General features: G+C 37.8%; 1 protein-coding gene across 6 annotated transcripts in view; it reads left to right on the forward strand.

The window, feature by feature from the left end:
• Positions 1-15,709, forward strand: part of RBMS1 (RNA binding motif single stranded interacting protein 1) — a 137,098-nt gene that overhangs the window by 91,544 nt on the left and 29,845 nt on the right. For all 6 annotated transcript variants that reach the window (XM_015869076.3, XM_015869077.3, XM_015869078.3 and 3 more), the window contains 2 exons: positions 8,929-8,987; positions 11,776-11,867. In XM_015869076.3, coding sequence (XP_015724562.1) covers positions 8,929-8,987; positions 11,776-11,867 — 151 coding nt within the window. The remainder of the gene's footprint in view (positions 1-8,928; positions 8,988-11,775; positions 11,868-15,709) is intronic.

Consider the following 15,709-nt stretch of genomic DNA (forward strand, 5'->3'; position numbering starts at 1 on the left):
AGCCTATGATATATCAAATGAAAATTAAAAATGAAATGGCTAAATTAAGTTGAGCAGCTTGCTGCTCTCCTTGTGCCAAACATCACAAGTATATGGTATTTGGTTCACTTTATGATTATATGAAAATTGAAGTGTGTAATTTTCGAAAGGGATTAGGGTGAGTGACCTCCTCTAAATGCTGGCTAATGATGGCATAATGCTGTGAAGGGAGGGAAGTCAGGATGTCACTAACTTCAGTGAAAATACCACATATTTAATAGTCAAAATCATGCTGCAGCTGAGCAAAGATAGATTGATAAAGACAGGGCTTGGTAAATCTCACCCCAAAGTGTGGGTGATTATTAATTGCTAAATATCCATATTCACATCTTTAGTGAAGTGACTAAGGCAACAGATGCTTGTAAATCTTTCAGAATTTGCCGTGTTTGTTTTTAATTTGTGAAATTTGCATTTCACTAATTTACATTTTGTTTGAAATTACATTTATTTTTAATTTTGAAATTAACAAAACAAAACCAAAAACACACACACACACACAAAAAAAAACAAACCTGCACCACTTGCCATGCTACTGTAAAGATTTTATACTTAAGATGTCTGGTCTCTCATTATTTCCATTCTCCTGCTCTTATGTCCTTTTCACACAGTGCCATCCAGCTGAATTCTTCTCGAGACCTGATGGAGAGGAATATCTGATGGAATTGCAAGGGGTTAGAACTCTAAAAACTATTTGACAGGGTTTCATGGATGTTTTTTAATACGATCTTGACATCACAGTGCAAAAGAATAACTGCCTTTCATGGAATCATGGAATAACTTGAGTTGGGTGTAAGGATCACTGAGTCCGGCTCTTGGCTCCACACAGGACCACCCAAAAGTTAGACCATATGGCTTAGAGTGCTCTTCAGATGCTTCTTGAACTCCAGCAGCCTGGGGCTGTGACCGTGACCCCAGGGAGCTACTCAGTGCCCACCGCCCTCTGGGGCATGGAACCTTTCCCTGACCCCCAGCTGCTCCTCCCCTGACACAGCTCCATGCTGCTCCCTCAGGCCCTGTCGCTGTCACAGAGGGCAGAGCTCAGCACCACACTCCAATAGCTTTATGTCCTTTCTGCACTGTGATGCCCAAACAGTGCACAGGTAAGGTGTGACCCTTCCCTCAGCTGGTGGCAGTGCCATGCTTGATGCACCCCACAGTGCTGTTGGCCTTCTTGCCTGCCTGGTGCACCGTTGCCTTGTATGCTCAACTTGCCGAGCATAGACACCAAATCCATTACTATATATTGCAAAATCCTGAACCTAATTAAGAAAAAAACAAGTAAACCTGGTGTTAGACTTTTTTTCCTTCTTTTCTTTTTTTTATGATTTAAGATCGATGGAAGAAAAATCTCTTTAGGGAGTTGTTGGAAGTCTGTTGTTTTGCCACAAACATTGGGAATGCTGCCTTAGTGTCAGCTGTAATAAGTCTTAAATGTTTAAAATATGCAGAGGCACTAAAAAAGCAATTTTCCTCCGTTGTGCTAAATGAAAGCGCATTGTATGTGTTGTACAGTGGGGCATACTCTTAAGATCATCGATAAGTTTTGCAAAAAAAGAGCATACTTATTGAAAAACCTTTGCAAAATACAAAGAGGATGTAGGATACTGTAGGATGCTAACAGCAGCCGTCTTTCCTTGACTTCCAGTCAGTTTCTATGCAATGCATGGAGCTTATTCACATCTCTATAGAGCAAGAGGAAGCAAACATTTCCTGATTCTAAAAGCTTTTCTTTCCTATCCCCACAGATCATACTCTGCTAAACCAGGAAATAACTACTCTTAAAAAATAAAATGGGTAGCTGAAAAATAATGTAAAAAATCTTCTTCCTGTGTGTGTCACTTTGCTATTCATTACAGTTTTGAAATCCTGGTTTCTTTTCAATATAAGAAATAGATACACTTGTGCAGAGCCAGAACACTATAAAACCTATACATAAAATACTGCTTTTTATCTGTTACAATGAATATTGTCCAAGAAACTAAGAAGGCATCTGTTCATACCACTCTGATAAGAATTGTGTGTGTCCTTTCTGCTAAGCATCTGCTCTGTTAAGGATGGATAACTGCAAGAGTTGATAGCATATCTGATTTTGCATCTGCTTTTACCACTTCTATTTACATAGTGAAATCTGGAATTGTATGTACTGAGCCTGAAGACAAGATTGTTTGTACCCAAGTTATACACCATGGTTTGCATCATGCTGATGTTGGTAATTGCATCAGTAATGATAATGGTGTATGCTTCAAGTTTTCTTGGCCTTGCAAAGAATTTACAGCTGCATATAAGTCTATTGACAAGCCAAATATTTGTTTGTGTTTTTTATTTTGTTTTTAGTAAATAGATCATAACTTGTTTTAAATATATACATACATACATATATATGTATATATATGTGTGTGTGTGTATATATATACACGTATATATATGTGTATATATATACACATACACACACATTTTTTCTTTTCATGAGTAGACAAACTGTTATTTGGGAATTTTCAAAGTGGAAAAAGCAGTAGTTGGTTTCCATCATAATAAACTCTAATCTGCTTGGTTAGCTATTTTTTACTTCCTGAGTAAAACAGTCAAAACAACAGTGAGAAACACTTTGAACATGCCAGCTTTCTCTCTGTAGAACTGGAGAGTCAAAGGGATAAGTAATATGAACTATCGTTGGCAAAACCACACAACCATTCAATAAAAATATCACCAAATCAAAGCTTTAGCTTTAGTTTAGTTTAGAATGTCCTGTTTTGTGCATAATGAGATTTATGGTCTGATGCCTGAACCAGGGCGCATAAAGCTGAGTTGATTAACCCAGTGCTTCAATACCTGAAGCTGCTATAGGAGTCCTTTATGAATCAAACAAATTAGGCAAATCTAGAGCAGTTTTGAAGGAGAACATGTACTAAGCTACATCATTCGTACCTGTTAAGTGTGCAAATGAAAGTAAAAAAAGCATAAACCTAGTTTTTTTGTAATGTTAATTTACACGCTAAAAATGGTTGATCAGACTTTCAGAGGTAGGTACTCATAGTCTGGTGAGCAAATGTTTAGGTCTGGGATGACCGTATAGCAAGCGAGTGGATCCAAAGAGTTTGTCAAAGAGCGATATGTCAACAGCAGAAAACAAAACATGAACAAAATGTTCTTCTGATCTCTCCTTCTGCACTAGGGCATAAATGTGGTGAAGAATTTAAAAATGAAAACCATATGGCTATAGGTTGTGCAGCCTGTGGTTCTGTTCTTCAAACTTAGTATTCTTCTGAATGGAATAAGTTTCTGTATCAACTTTTAATAACAGAACATTTACCCATAATTAAATAGCAGGATTGTAGTAGTCTGTCAAAGAGACTATTGTTTACGCATTTGTTTTCTGGAATTCCCTTTTTTGGAAAATAAAAGATTTCATGTGGAAAAACAAATAAATAAACCAATCAACCAAAATTGCTTGTCTGCTAAGCCTGAAAAGAAGCAAGAGCATGAGGTTTGGTACACCACTTTTCCAAGGTGAAACAGAGATGGAGGTATAGGAGCCAGATATAACCTTTTGTACTCTCAGACACTGCTCTGGGCATGTTTTTAGGATCTAGGAGGGAAGATTGCTGGGGCTGATTACGTTCCCATGGTTGTTATGTTGGCTTGGAAATGCCCTGAACATTGGAAAAGCAGTGAGGTGTGGGAGCCAGCTGCACCAAGTTAGCTCTTGCTGGCAATTCCCATGACTCTTTTCTCAGTTATGGGGAATTAGTTTTCTTGTTACCACCTGGAGCAGAGAGGCTGAGAACTGCAGCATAGGTGAGGCTTTCCTATAGACTGCTCAGGCTTTTCTCTTGATCTCAGTGAAAATGAACTGGCTGGGCTTCCACATATACTACAAGTAATGGTACAGAACATGATAACAGGCTTGTCTTTGAAAGTCCTTATTTTTCTGTAATTTTTTTTTTAATTATTATTTTTGCTATTCAGAATGTTATACCTGGGGTTTGGGAAGATAAGGATGCTTGCTTAAAGTTGACTGATTTGGAGAAATTGATATTTGTTACTTGTATGTATTTGAGGTCATACAGAAGGATAATATTCAGTTTCAAGAAGAAAATGTATTACGTTTTGAGTGTATGCATCTCTCTGTATTGCAACTAGTATACAGCATTTTCTTTACAAGTAATTCTCCCATTTGCTTTACCTGTTTGTTTTGTTTTAGTTGGTAAAGTAAGGCTTATTTTGATGCAGATGTGTGCAGCAGCTGCACTGTGTTTTAGCATTAACCGATCTGCCTTCCCACATGGTCCTGTTGGCTCTCTCGTGTCTTTGGGTCACCTGGTGAGGACATTGGCTCCTCACCAAAACCTCTGTGCTGAGCCAGGTCTTCATTCCTTTTTCAATTCCACTTTATAGTGAGTTCATGTACTCAGAGCCACTTATATGTTATGAAATATGTGCCTGGCTTTACCACCTGATTTTGACTCTTAAGAATAAAGAGCATTCTGTGAAGGGCGGTGATAAGATGCTGAGTTCTAAAACACAATTTGAAATAAATACAAAAGCTTTGCAGCATTATTTCTGCTTTGCAGAGGCCTTCTGACAGTTCTATAGTAAAGCAGGGGGGAGCAGCAGCATCTCTAGGAATGCTCTTTTAAGGACTGTGCTTTTACAAAGGGAGAGAGGGCAAAGCCCTCTTTGTCACAGGTGGTTGGAGGAGCTAAGCAGCTCTAAATGGCAAGGGCTTTCCAGAAAAGCAGAGATTCTTTTGGCATGTTAGGATCCGAGTCAAAGCCAGGTGGTAGAAAAACCTTCACAGCTGGAAAATACTGTAAAGGGAAATACTGAGCTTGGTGGAATGAGGTGTGTTAAGCTGTAGACAAAGATTTAAACAATTCCAGACAATCCCCGTCTAGCTTTTCACAGCTTGTTCTTTCTGTACCTCCCCTAATGCACACACAGATAAGTTCTTTCAACACTCAAAGCAGCACTTGTGGCAGAGCCTTCAAGCTGATTTGTTCCCATTTCTTGCCCTGCTCCTCATGGAACCTTTTCACCCTCATGTCACAAGTGCATGCATTGTGCTAGCAAATGTACAAAAGGAGAGAAGTAAACACTCGTTCAGTTTGATCGGAGTACAGTTTTTTCAAAAGCCTTTTCTTTCATCCTCCATCATTGCCAACATTATACTTCAGAGACGTTTTAAGTATCCAGAAAGTATTCCTAGCTATATGTAACAGATCTTGTTACTTGTACTGCCTTTGATCATGTTACTGAACAATGAAATTTCTAAAAAGAACGTATAGATTTTTTGCTTCAAACTTTCCACGTTAGAAGTATCTAAGTCAAAGGTATGTTGCTGTATTTTGAGGCTCACGTTGCCTGGCAGTAAATGTTAGGGGGTATGGGCTGGTGGAGTTATCCTTTCATTTCTGCATGGAGTTTGTAATAAGCAGTGGTGAACGTTGTCTGTTAAGTAGCAATACTGCATGTCTCCCTAATTTTGCTTTTAGACAAGTCTGTCCTTGATGTCCTATCCAAGTATACATTTGTCATGATCTTCTGTACAATGGGTAGCTAATACATCGGTGCACAGCTTGTTACTGAACATAGCCCCTTTAATCTCGTAACCAGTTCACCCTGGCAAGTATTTGCCTGACTTTTACCTGGGTCCTATTTTCCTTAGTACATTAATTGATGCCAGTATAAGTGCAGTACCTAAGAAAATGAGAAGAGAGATGCAAAGCTGAAGACATCTTTCTATCTCCAAGATTTTGTTGCCCTGCCTTCAGCACTGAATCTCATCAGGCATGCAGGAGGGCTCTGAAGCAGCAGGGCAGCAGCACCAGTGGGGTGCCTAGGACTGTTAGATGTGCTCAAGCTCTGAGGGGAGTGGCAAGACCTCTAACATCATAGATACCTTTTTAATGTAACTCTTCTTTCTTGATGTATTCTCTTTTTGTAAGCAGGCAATATGTATTAGTTTGGAGCATGACTTTAATGCGTTATGTAGATCATTGATTTCTGGTAGATCTCAATTGCTGTTGCACTAGCAAATGAGTATTTGAATGCAGGAACCTATGTTAGCAGTAATATTAGGATTGCAGAACTTAGGAGGAAGGAAGTAGAGGTTCACGATAGTCATCATTTGAAGAAAGCAATTATGAGGAACTGTAAAGAGTAATTTCCCCTGTTAACAGACCACATATTGGAAGCAAGAAAAGAGTGTTCTCCTCAAGTTAGGCTCAGGTGGAGCAAACTGCATTTTTTGAGTTTCATGAGGAGTGGAGAGCTATCACCTGGAAGGAGTATTGGGAACATCACAGGAAAAAGCCCTGGTGGTGGGTGCCATTGTTACATTGTTTCTCTGGTGCATTCACAGAGTCGCACTGATGATATTTTGTGGCTGCCTTCCATGGCAGCTGGTTCTCTGCAAGAGCTATACTGTCTAGGGCAGAGAGTTATATCACTGGTGGTCTTGTACATTGGAAGGCAGGGATGGGTGTGAGGAACAGACATGCAGACGCGTGTTTAGGTGCTGTTGGCTAATGAGCATCAGTATCTGGGCCAGTGCTGTCCAAAGCCAGCCCCTGATTCCCCCCACTCACCAAATTGGTTGAGGAATACAGCTATTTTTCTTACACAGATTCTTAATAGTACATTCTTCACAATCACTTTCTATGCTTTCAAGTCCTGAAAGATTAGCAGAGATGAGATCCCCCTTCATTCTGTTTGTTGTTTGCATGCATGTTTTCCTCAAAGGTTTTGTAACATTTCACATTTACACAATGGGAAATCTGGTAGGATATGGAGAATGCTGGCATCAAGTCCTGTGCTGAAGCACAAGAATTTAGCATATCTCGAAGATCCCTCTTCTGAACAGTTTGCCTCTCTTGTGCTTACAATGTGTACATTTACCCTGTGCTCACAGGAAAAGTTCAGAAATTTGAACTCACACGGTATAAAGCTCTCATATGGAATGACTCATTTGGAAAATAACTGCTACAAATAAGGAAGTATGTGCTACAGTTATTAGGCAAAATTTCTGTTGCTTTTCTACAGCTTCTAGCATGGTATATCTAAGTATATATGGTTTTTCAGAGACTCTCATACATTTTTAGGCTATAGATGGATAGTTCTATGTTATGGCAGCACAGATGTTCACAGATCCAAACACAATAAGGACTCTAATGTCTAGTGTATGGTGCCCCAGATCTACTCTTCTGCAGCCAACAGAAGTCATACAGTAACTCACTGACCTGAAAATGTCCTGAGATTGAAGAATATACTTAATTATTCTTTAGGAGGAAAGCACTTTGTGGATAAGCTTTACCCTTAAATAACTATAACTTCGCAAGGAAGCAGCTATTTCAGCACTCTTATGTATATTTTGCATATTTTGAAGAACTTTTAAGACTAATAGAGCTTCTGCAGAAATTCCGTCAGTCATCTTTTGAAATAATGTCTTTAGGAAATGCTACTCAGTAACTGCCACTCTGATGGAGTTATATTTAGCAAATGAGCTGGTGAAGCTTCATTCTTCCCCAAAGTCTACTTACTTCTGCTGATAACATTTCTAATACTTTTCAGTTTGCTTTTGGTACTTGTACAGTGATAGAGAACCTCTTGTCACACAATGCTCAGGTATACATACTGATGTAACGTTACCTTGTGTTTTATCATGTGAAAACAAAGTCATGTTTCATCATTCCTCTCTTACATACTAACTGGATATTGTCAAATGTAGTTCAAAAGCAAAGAGATGAGCTTGTGGTAGGGAACTTGGGAACATCTGCTCAGTTTCTCATTCAGCTGCTGTATTGCTCTGTAATGAGTGTATCTGTGCCAGTGGAGCTGCTTTTTCATGTTTTATTTTTTAATCAAATATGGAATTTGATTTCCAATGCAAGTTGCAAGTTTTCTCCAAGTGCAACAAGTTCTACTCAGAGTCAGAGTCAAAAGAGCTATTAGTGGCAAACTTTGCAATGCATTTCAGAATCAGCAGTCATTCCTATAGCTGAGATTTCTGTCTATCTGTTTAGTTTATCTCGTCTTAGCTGCGTGGATGCTGACCTTTGGGCTTCATAGCAGATTGGTGCCTGGGCTGTCAAGCTATTGAAAAGATGCAAACAAGCAATGAATGTCTTTTTCTTTACAAAAAGAAAATTGAAACTTTCCTGATGGATGCGTTGCTTTCAGCTGAAATAGTTTACATTTCAATTTTCCATTGTAAACATACAGAAAATTCTTTATCAGCCCTGCAGATCAGCTTTTAGAAATCTGGTTCATACAGAAGAGAGGTTTCATTGGTTTGGATTTGAATCAGTAATTAAAAAAATAATAATAATAATAATTTTTTTAAAACCTTATTATTGAGACTAGCCCTGATGAGTCTGTTTCTTGTCTGCTTTATTTGGTATGTATACTGACTGGGAGAGCTTATCCCTAAAATATGATTTCTTCTGCCTACCTGGATTTTACCAGAATAGTACTTACCAGAATAAAGCACTTTTTCTCTGGCTTGTTTTATGGTGCTACTGGGAACTCAGGAAGAGTTGCCCATCCCTGGAGGTGGCGGGGTCGGATGAGCCCTGGGCAGCTCTGTCTGGTGGGTGGCAACCAGCTCATAGTAGGGGGTTGGGACTGGATGATTTTTAACGTCCCTTCTTCTAACCCAATGTATTCTATGATTCTACAAGAGGAGAGCATGGCCACACTTGAAATAGTTGATCATTTTTGTTGCTTCTGTCTGCATTAATTTTCATTAAATAAATGTACAGTTTACATACTGTTGCAACTTACTGAAGGTAAGCACAATAAAACAGTGTGAATGGGATGTCTGCTGTAATAGAATGTTATGGGTTTTTTTCTTCCTTACACGTTTCTTTACGTATGTATAATACTTTCTAGGTATGGGAAAATTGTATCCACAAAGGCTATTTTGGATAAGACAACGAACAAGTGCAAAGGTATGTTTGCTTTTATATTACATTCACCCGGTTAATCAATTGATTTTATCAAATTGACTATTTAACAATTGACTAATTAATTGATTTTACAAAATTAACCAATGCTGTATTGTAAGTACTTTTGATTTCCTTTCTCCAGTCATGCTCCTAAAGCAGGCTTGTTGTTGCCCGTGGTCAGCATGCTCAGTACATTTGTTTCCAGCGGAGCTGGCAACCTGCCCGTGTTAGTGGTGCAGCCAGCCCTGGGTGAAGCGGACATGCACGCTGCTGGCTGCCACTCAGCCTCTGTTTGAAACACAAAAATGGAGTTAAAAGCAGCTTTTCTCCTCTGGCCTGGAGAAACCAGGGAAGGTTACAGCAAAGCATTTGCTTGTACGAAGTGTCTGAAAAAATTATACATTGTGGAAATCAGCTCTGCTAATTTGAACAGTTTGAAGCAGCAGTTAATCACATGTTCCAGTAGTGTAATTATGTTTAGCTATATGCTAGTCAATGTGTTGGGAGCAAAGAGGGGGTTCGTGTTCACGTAAGTAATTGCTGCTGGAAAAAATACAAAACCTCCTTTAGATAAGCTGGGTATGTCCGTTCAGTGATCTGCAGCACTCACTGCAATTACAGTGAGATGTAATCTCATATCCCAGCAGTGTGCTTGGTGGGAGGTGTGGCAGCAGACACTGAAATATCAGATTGCAGACTTCTTTTTTACAATTAAGAAGATAATTTCTAAGCAAATTGAAGAATTGAGTCAGATGGTTTAGTAATGTTAATGAGTGTAAAGCTGATAGGTAGAGGCAGGAGAGGATAATTTATCTTTAATTGTTTTTTTGTGGAAGATTTAGAAACAGTGCAGTGGCATAGCTCTTATACATAGCTACCTGGGTCCCCACCTTAAGCTGTTAATGGGGGACTGACAGTGCAGAAACCTAAATTTCTAATTTTTTTTCCTCAGCTCATATGCAGATGTCATCCATGCACATTATGACTAGGAAATATGGGACACCCTTTTTAGTTGTTTCTGTCCATTGATACCAACTAACCAATTTAGTCTGCCCATTTCCCCAGCTCCTGAAGACTTAAGGAGCTCTGCCAGCAACACTGCTTCGCCCTGACTCTTCAAAGATTTAAACAGAAAATCTCACATTAATATTTTAAGAGGTTTTAGCTCACTTTTCCAATACTGTTTTGAAATCTCAACAGCGTGAAGCAGTAACTAACTGTCTTTTGTAATGGTGTGTGGCAAGTTGAAGCTACAGGGAAGCTCACTCCACGTCTTCAGAGTTGCAGTGGGAATATGAGTAGGCAGAATGCAGAGATGTAACTGGAATTTAATCAAGAGATTGACAGCATCTCTGGCTCTTGCCAAAAAAGCATACCATGGCATATAAAGTAACGGGAGCAATGAGTAATTGAGTTTATGTATCGTAGAAAAGATGGCAAAGCCAGCTCTGGTGGCATACTTGGTATCAGTATGTAACTCCATCTATATTGCACACTGCAGTGTGGTGGTAGTGATAACCTATGCTAGCATGGGTATGAAAAACTAGTCCTCCTTTGGCAGCCCAGGACTTGATATGAGCTAATTTCTTCTGTTTCTTGTCAAAATTTAACAGTCTACAGCACCACATGTTACACAGAACAATATGCTGCTTTCTTAAGCTTCTTGGCAGGTTAAATAAGCTCGCTCTGATGTGCAAGGCTGCTCTAGTTGTTTTTCACAAGTTAAGGACTTTAAAGCTGACTCAGTAGTATCTTTGCACAACCTTTTGGTCCTCAGTATAGACAAACTGTAAGAGGATACTGTTACCATCTGAAGAAATGATTGAATTTTCTACTCCTCTACAGTTTGTTTGTTTGTTTTTATCCCAGCTTAGACACTGGAGAGGGATTTTTTAATATGGTTCACTGGTCAGAAGGAGGGGGGACTGAAAAATACAGAACGAGGCTTCAAATAAGAGAAGGAACCTTCAAACTCAAATTATATTTTTGGGATTAAAAATCCCAATCTGTAGTCACCAAGGCTTATTGCTGTCCAAATGTGTTGGAATCTATTAACTGTACATTGTTTAGAATAATAATAATATTTTTTTTTAAAGTTACATATATATATATATGGAAATTGTTGTAATTAACTTCAGTTTTATAATAAAATCAAAATATTCCATCATGTGACATAGAAAAAATATTTTATTTACATTCTGTTTTCAGTATCAATAGAAAAAGTCATTTGATTTCACTGAAGGTGGGTTTTCAGTCACTTTCTACTTTAATTGTTTTTTATGTATGTACAGTGAATAACTGGATTATAGTGCAGTAGATATGCATCTTTTAAACTAACCTACTCTCCCAGTTCTGAGTAAATGACCTGTAACTTAAAGGCTTATTGGTCACTTATTCAAACCAGACAAAGAATTTAGTTCAGAAAAATTAAGATTACGCTTTCTTTGGTGAACTCTATGAAATAAATTTATGATGTCAAGTTTGCTCTTCCTGGTTATGATAACCAGATAACACAAAACAAAGCACCATACTATTCGTCAGATTTGGACAAAATCCTGATAATTAGTGAGCATGGAAATTGATTTGTTCCACTATAGTAGGTCTACGTCATCACAAGATGGAAGGACTTGGGTCGATTTTTTTCTCTGGGAACTACATGAAGAACCAGCAAAGAAATTGTATTAAATAACCGTGCTTATAGCATACAAACCCTTTGATTAAAAGCTGATTACTACCTTGTTGATGAAATTCGCAATCTGAAGAGGAGAAACCAGACTGTTTTACATTTCAGGTTATGGTTTTGTTGACTTCGACAGCCCAGCAGCTGCTCAGAAGGCGGTTTCTGCTCTAAAGGCTAGCGGAGTCCAGGCACAAATGGCAAAGGTGAGTTAAATTAACTGGCTAACTCTTGCAGTGGTTTATGAAGAAGGGTAAGCTTATACCTTAGCAGAGCATTGGCAGTGTGAATTTTCAGGCTGCAAGACCTTTATGGAAAACACAGTTCTCAAGACACAAGATAACAAAATGGGACTTTCAAATGGCATATCCCAAGTCAGCTCAACTAACAAAATAAAGAACAAAAAAGTCTGGTCAATTCTCTCTGGTTGGATTTATTGCTATTTTAATTTATACTGCCTTTCCATTGGCTTAATGAAAAGAAAGATTAGGAATATTATTATTGTTATTCTTAGGAATAAGAACTACATAATGCTCGATGGGTTAAGTTCATCATGTTAATTTCTGGACAAATTGGCTGGCTACAACCGCTTCTAGCAGACAGGTGTAAGAGGTTATATGCGTCGTCTAATTGCTGTTACTGAGGTAAACAGCCTTGAAATTTGGGGGTGAATTTTTAAGTACAACATAGCAAAATTTAACCTTGCAACTTTGTTTTCAGCATTTTTGATGTATTTTGCATTAATAGAAGTAAAATATAAATCTGTACTAGGAATTTCTTGACATTCCTAGCCAACTCTTTGACAACCTATTTTGCATCAGGACAAAATCAAGTATTACTAAAATTAAAGAAATATGGTCTTCTTTTTCTTATTTTTACTGATCTCTGGTCTCTGTATTGAGTTATTACTTAACATGGTCTTCAGAGCAGAACTCTATCTCCACAAGATAAGCTCTGTAAATCTATAAAATCAGGGAGATGATACATTAATAATGGCTTTGTCATATGGTGGTCTTAGGTCAGATGGCCAGTTTCCAACATAATGCCATAACCACCACTGCAAATTTATTCAGTTAAGAAAATATTTCCAACATAATCTATTTGTGTAATTTGTGGTGCCTCTTAACATAGATTCTTTAGAGTTTGAAAATTATATTCTAATTAAATAAAAATATTCCAGTAATTAAACAGTAAACTCAGAGCCTTTTTAAATTTAATAGTCCTTAGCAGATCTAGCAAATCTTTTGTAGTTATCCATTAGGTGCAGATTTTTTTCGGATGAGATATTTTCCACAGCTTCTCAGCTGAGGAGAACAGTTAAGCTAACAACATAAAATGTCTTTGGATGGGTTCCAGGGCTACAAAATGGAAACCATATGTTTCATACTTAATGCATGTTTCACTGTAACCATGATACAAACATACATGCTTACCAAAACACATCAGAATTTTTTTTCTTTTTATAGTATTTTATCTGTGATTAATAAATAACTTTTAATTACTCCTTAGTTTTTAGGTAATCACTTCAAATTATACACTGGATTTTTCAACACCTCTGTCTGCCATCTTACAAATACAATACGTAGGTAGGAGGAGAGAAAAGAAAGTACAAGTAAATTCATTTTGCTATTAAAGAATTTTAGCTGATCTGTCTGCTTGACTTGAGTAGGTGAAGCTTTAATTATTCTCTAGAGTAATCTAATGAATAATTTCCTATTTTTTTCCATATATATTTTTTGAATCGATTCTTCTGCTGGTTAGTTGCAAAATTGCTAATATTTCTTTCTGTTAGCATTGATGAAAGAGCATGTATCATAAAACTTGACCATTTTGATTGATTTTCCAACACTTGGAGTCTGTCAATCCTGCTGACCTTTGGGAGATCTATAACTATAAAGTTGGCATCAGAGTGAAACTTGTTCATTTACTTTTTAGCATGGTAAGAGTGATTGGATTATAAATTTAGAAATAAAAAGAGAGGGAAAAAAAGAAATAAAGAAGAGCAACAATGATAAACAGTGCTACAACAGACGGTCATAAGTGATGGAGAGTTGGAGTGCTTTGATTTGTTCTCTATCTATTTTGAGCCCTTGAAAGTTTGATTGGGGTGGGATGGTCAGACAGTGCTGCTCTTCTTTTGTCTGAAAAATCATATTTCCACTTGGATGTGCTAAACAGCAAATTACCATCCACTTCCAGTTGCTCTGGCAAGGTTGAATATCGGACTCTTCATATGCATTACAGTGTATAAAAATTTACTTGTGGTTGTGTATTTTATGTTACCCTATTGCACACTACGAAGCCAGTACCATAAAGCAGTCTTGTTGCAGTGAAACTGTTTAATCTGGCATGAGGCTGAATGTCAGGCTGAAAGATCTGGAGAACGTTTTGCCAGATGTGTGCCAATGGATTTCCTTACTGACCAGTGCAGCTGCTTCAGTTACAAAGTGGCGTGTGCCTGTCAGTTCAGTTTGGGAAAGCATTGCTACACTGTGCCCATGGCCATCAGTAGCAACACTCCTACCTGGGTTTTCACATCTTCCTCCTGGATCACAGATTAAATGGAAGGGAAGAATTTGCTGTTGAAGCCTGAATTTGACTGTTATGAATCCCTTTTTGCAGTGTCATACTGTAACTGTACACTGATAAATTTAAAATGGTTTTCTTTTCAACAAGGTCATCTACAAATCCCACTTTAGTAGAAACTGTCTGGATTGTACTTATCAAAACTTCTGCTGTTTGCTTTATAGAGATAACTTCAAATATTGACTCTGAACTTTTTCTGTGCTCTGGGTAAGCTCATGCTGTACTCTGCTGTCTGCTTCCAATCTGATCTGACTTTTGACTGAGCAGACTTGGACGGCCTGGGGCCTAAAATGCAGCTTCAAACCATATCCAGAGAAGAGGGCCATTGTGGGGAACTGTCCACATTCTGGGAGTTGTCATGATGATAGTTTCGATTAAGGAACCGAGTGTTAGAGCATTGCTCAAGAAACATTATGTCTTCAATTGTTCTGCCCTTTCAGAGATCTAGATTTGGAAAACTTTACTATGACAATTACACTTAAGCAACTTGCTTAAGTTTTTCTGCAGTGTGCTGTGTGCTGGTTAAGTGTGTCTTCTGGTGACAGCTGAAACTGAAATTCCTGTTGGTCAGGAAATTCTGCTGAGAGCTTACAGAAGATATTTTTGTGGAACCAGTGGATCATAGTAGCTTTTTGACTGAGAATTAAAACGGAGGTGATGAACCCTTTCCTCATTTTCATTGGTGCATTTCCAGCATTCGGTCTAACTGATTTCTTTTCCAGTGTGTAGCCGCACCTGTGGAAGGGGATGAAGAGTTGATGTGAGCAGTAGTGGTAGGTAGTTTGTTACAGGACACAGTTCAGAAACAATGGCTTGTCTCCAACTCTAGAGATGACACATGGAGGAGCAGATGCATGTCTTACAAGAGTACTGTTATTTCTAAGCTAGTTAGAAAATGACTGAAAGTCAGTTTTGGTTTATTTTGGTTCATTTTAATTTCTTCTTGAAGTTTCTTTTATTAGTTTATTGTTCTTGCTCCTCAAGGAGGGCTTCAATAATAAACCAGTAATAAGTTAAAAAATTATCATTATTCACAACCATTCTTTCTTAAATAACATTAGTAGTAGCATGGAACAGTTCTCCCCAATTTTTATAGTTAGTTTTTTTCTTTTATTAAAACTGTGCTTCTGAGTACCTTCACTTTGATGAACTGATGAAAAAATGGGTTCAAAGGTTTGTTCAGCAATCTCCTGTCACTAAAGCATGATGAAGGAATAAGATTATGATTATTTTTGCTAAAAGCCTTTGTAGTTGTTTGAAGGGATTTAGAGTAAAAATAAAACAAAAAAACCAACTGCATAAAAAAGTTTTATAAAAAGCATAGTTTTTGACATATTTGTATCTAGCAAACTTAATTCAAGAGTATGATTGTGTTTGCAGCCTACATAAAGCCAGATGAGAATATCTGTTCATGCTGATGGCATCGGAGAGATATTTCAAGCTAGGTAGAATAGCAGCTACA

Source organism: Coturnix japonica, chromosome 7 (genome assembly GCF_054131305.1).
Source record: "Coturnix japonica strain WE chromosome 7, WE-NBRP24, whole genome shotgun sequence".
NCBI classification, from domain to species: domain Eukaryota; kingdom Metazoa; phylum Chordata; class Aves; order Galliformes; family Phasianidae; genus Coturnix; species Coturnix japonica.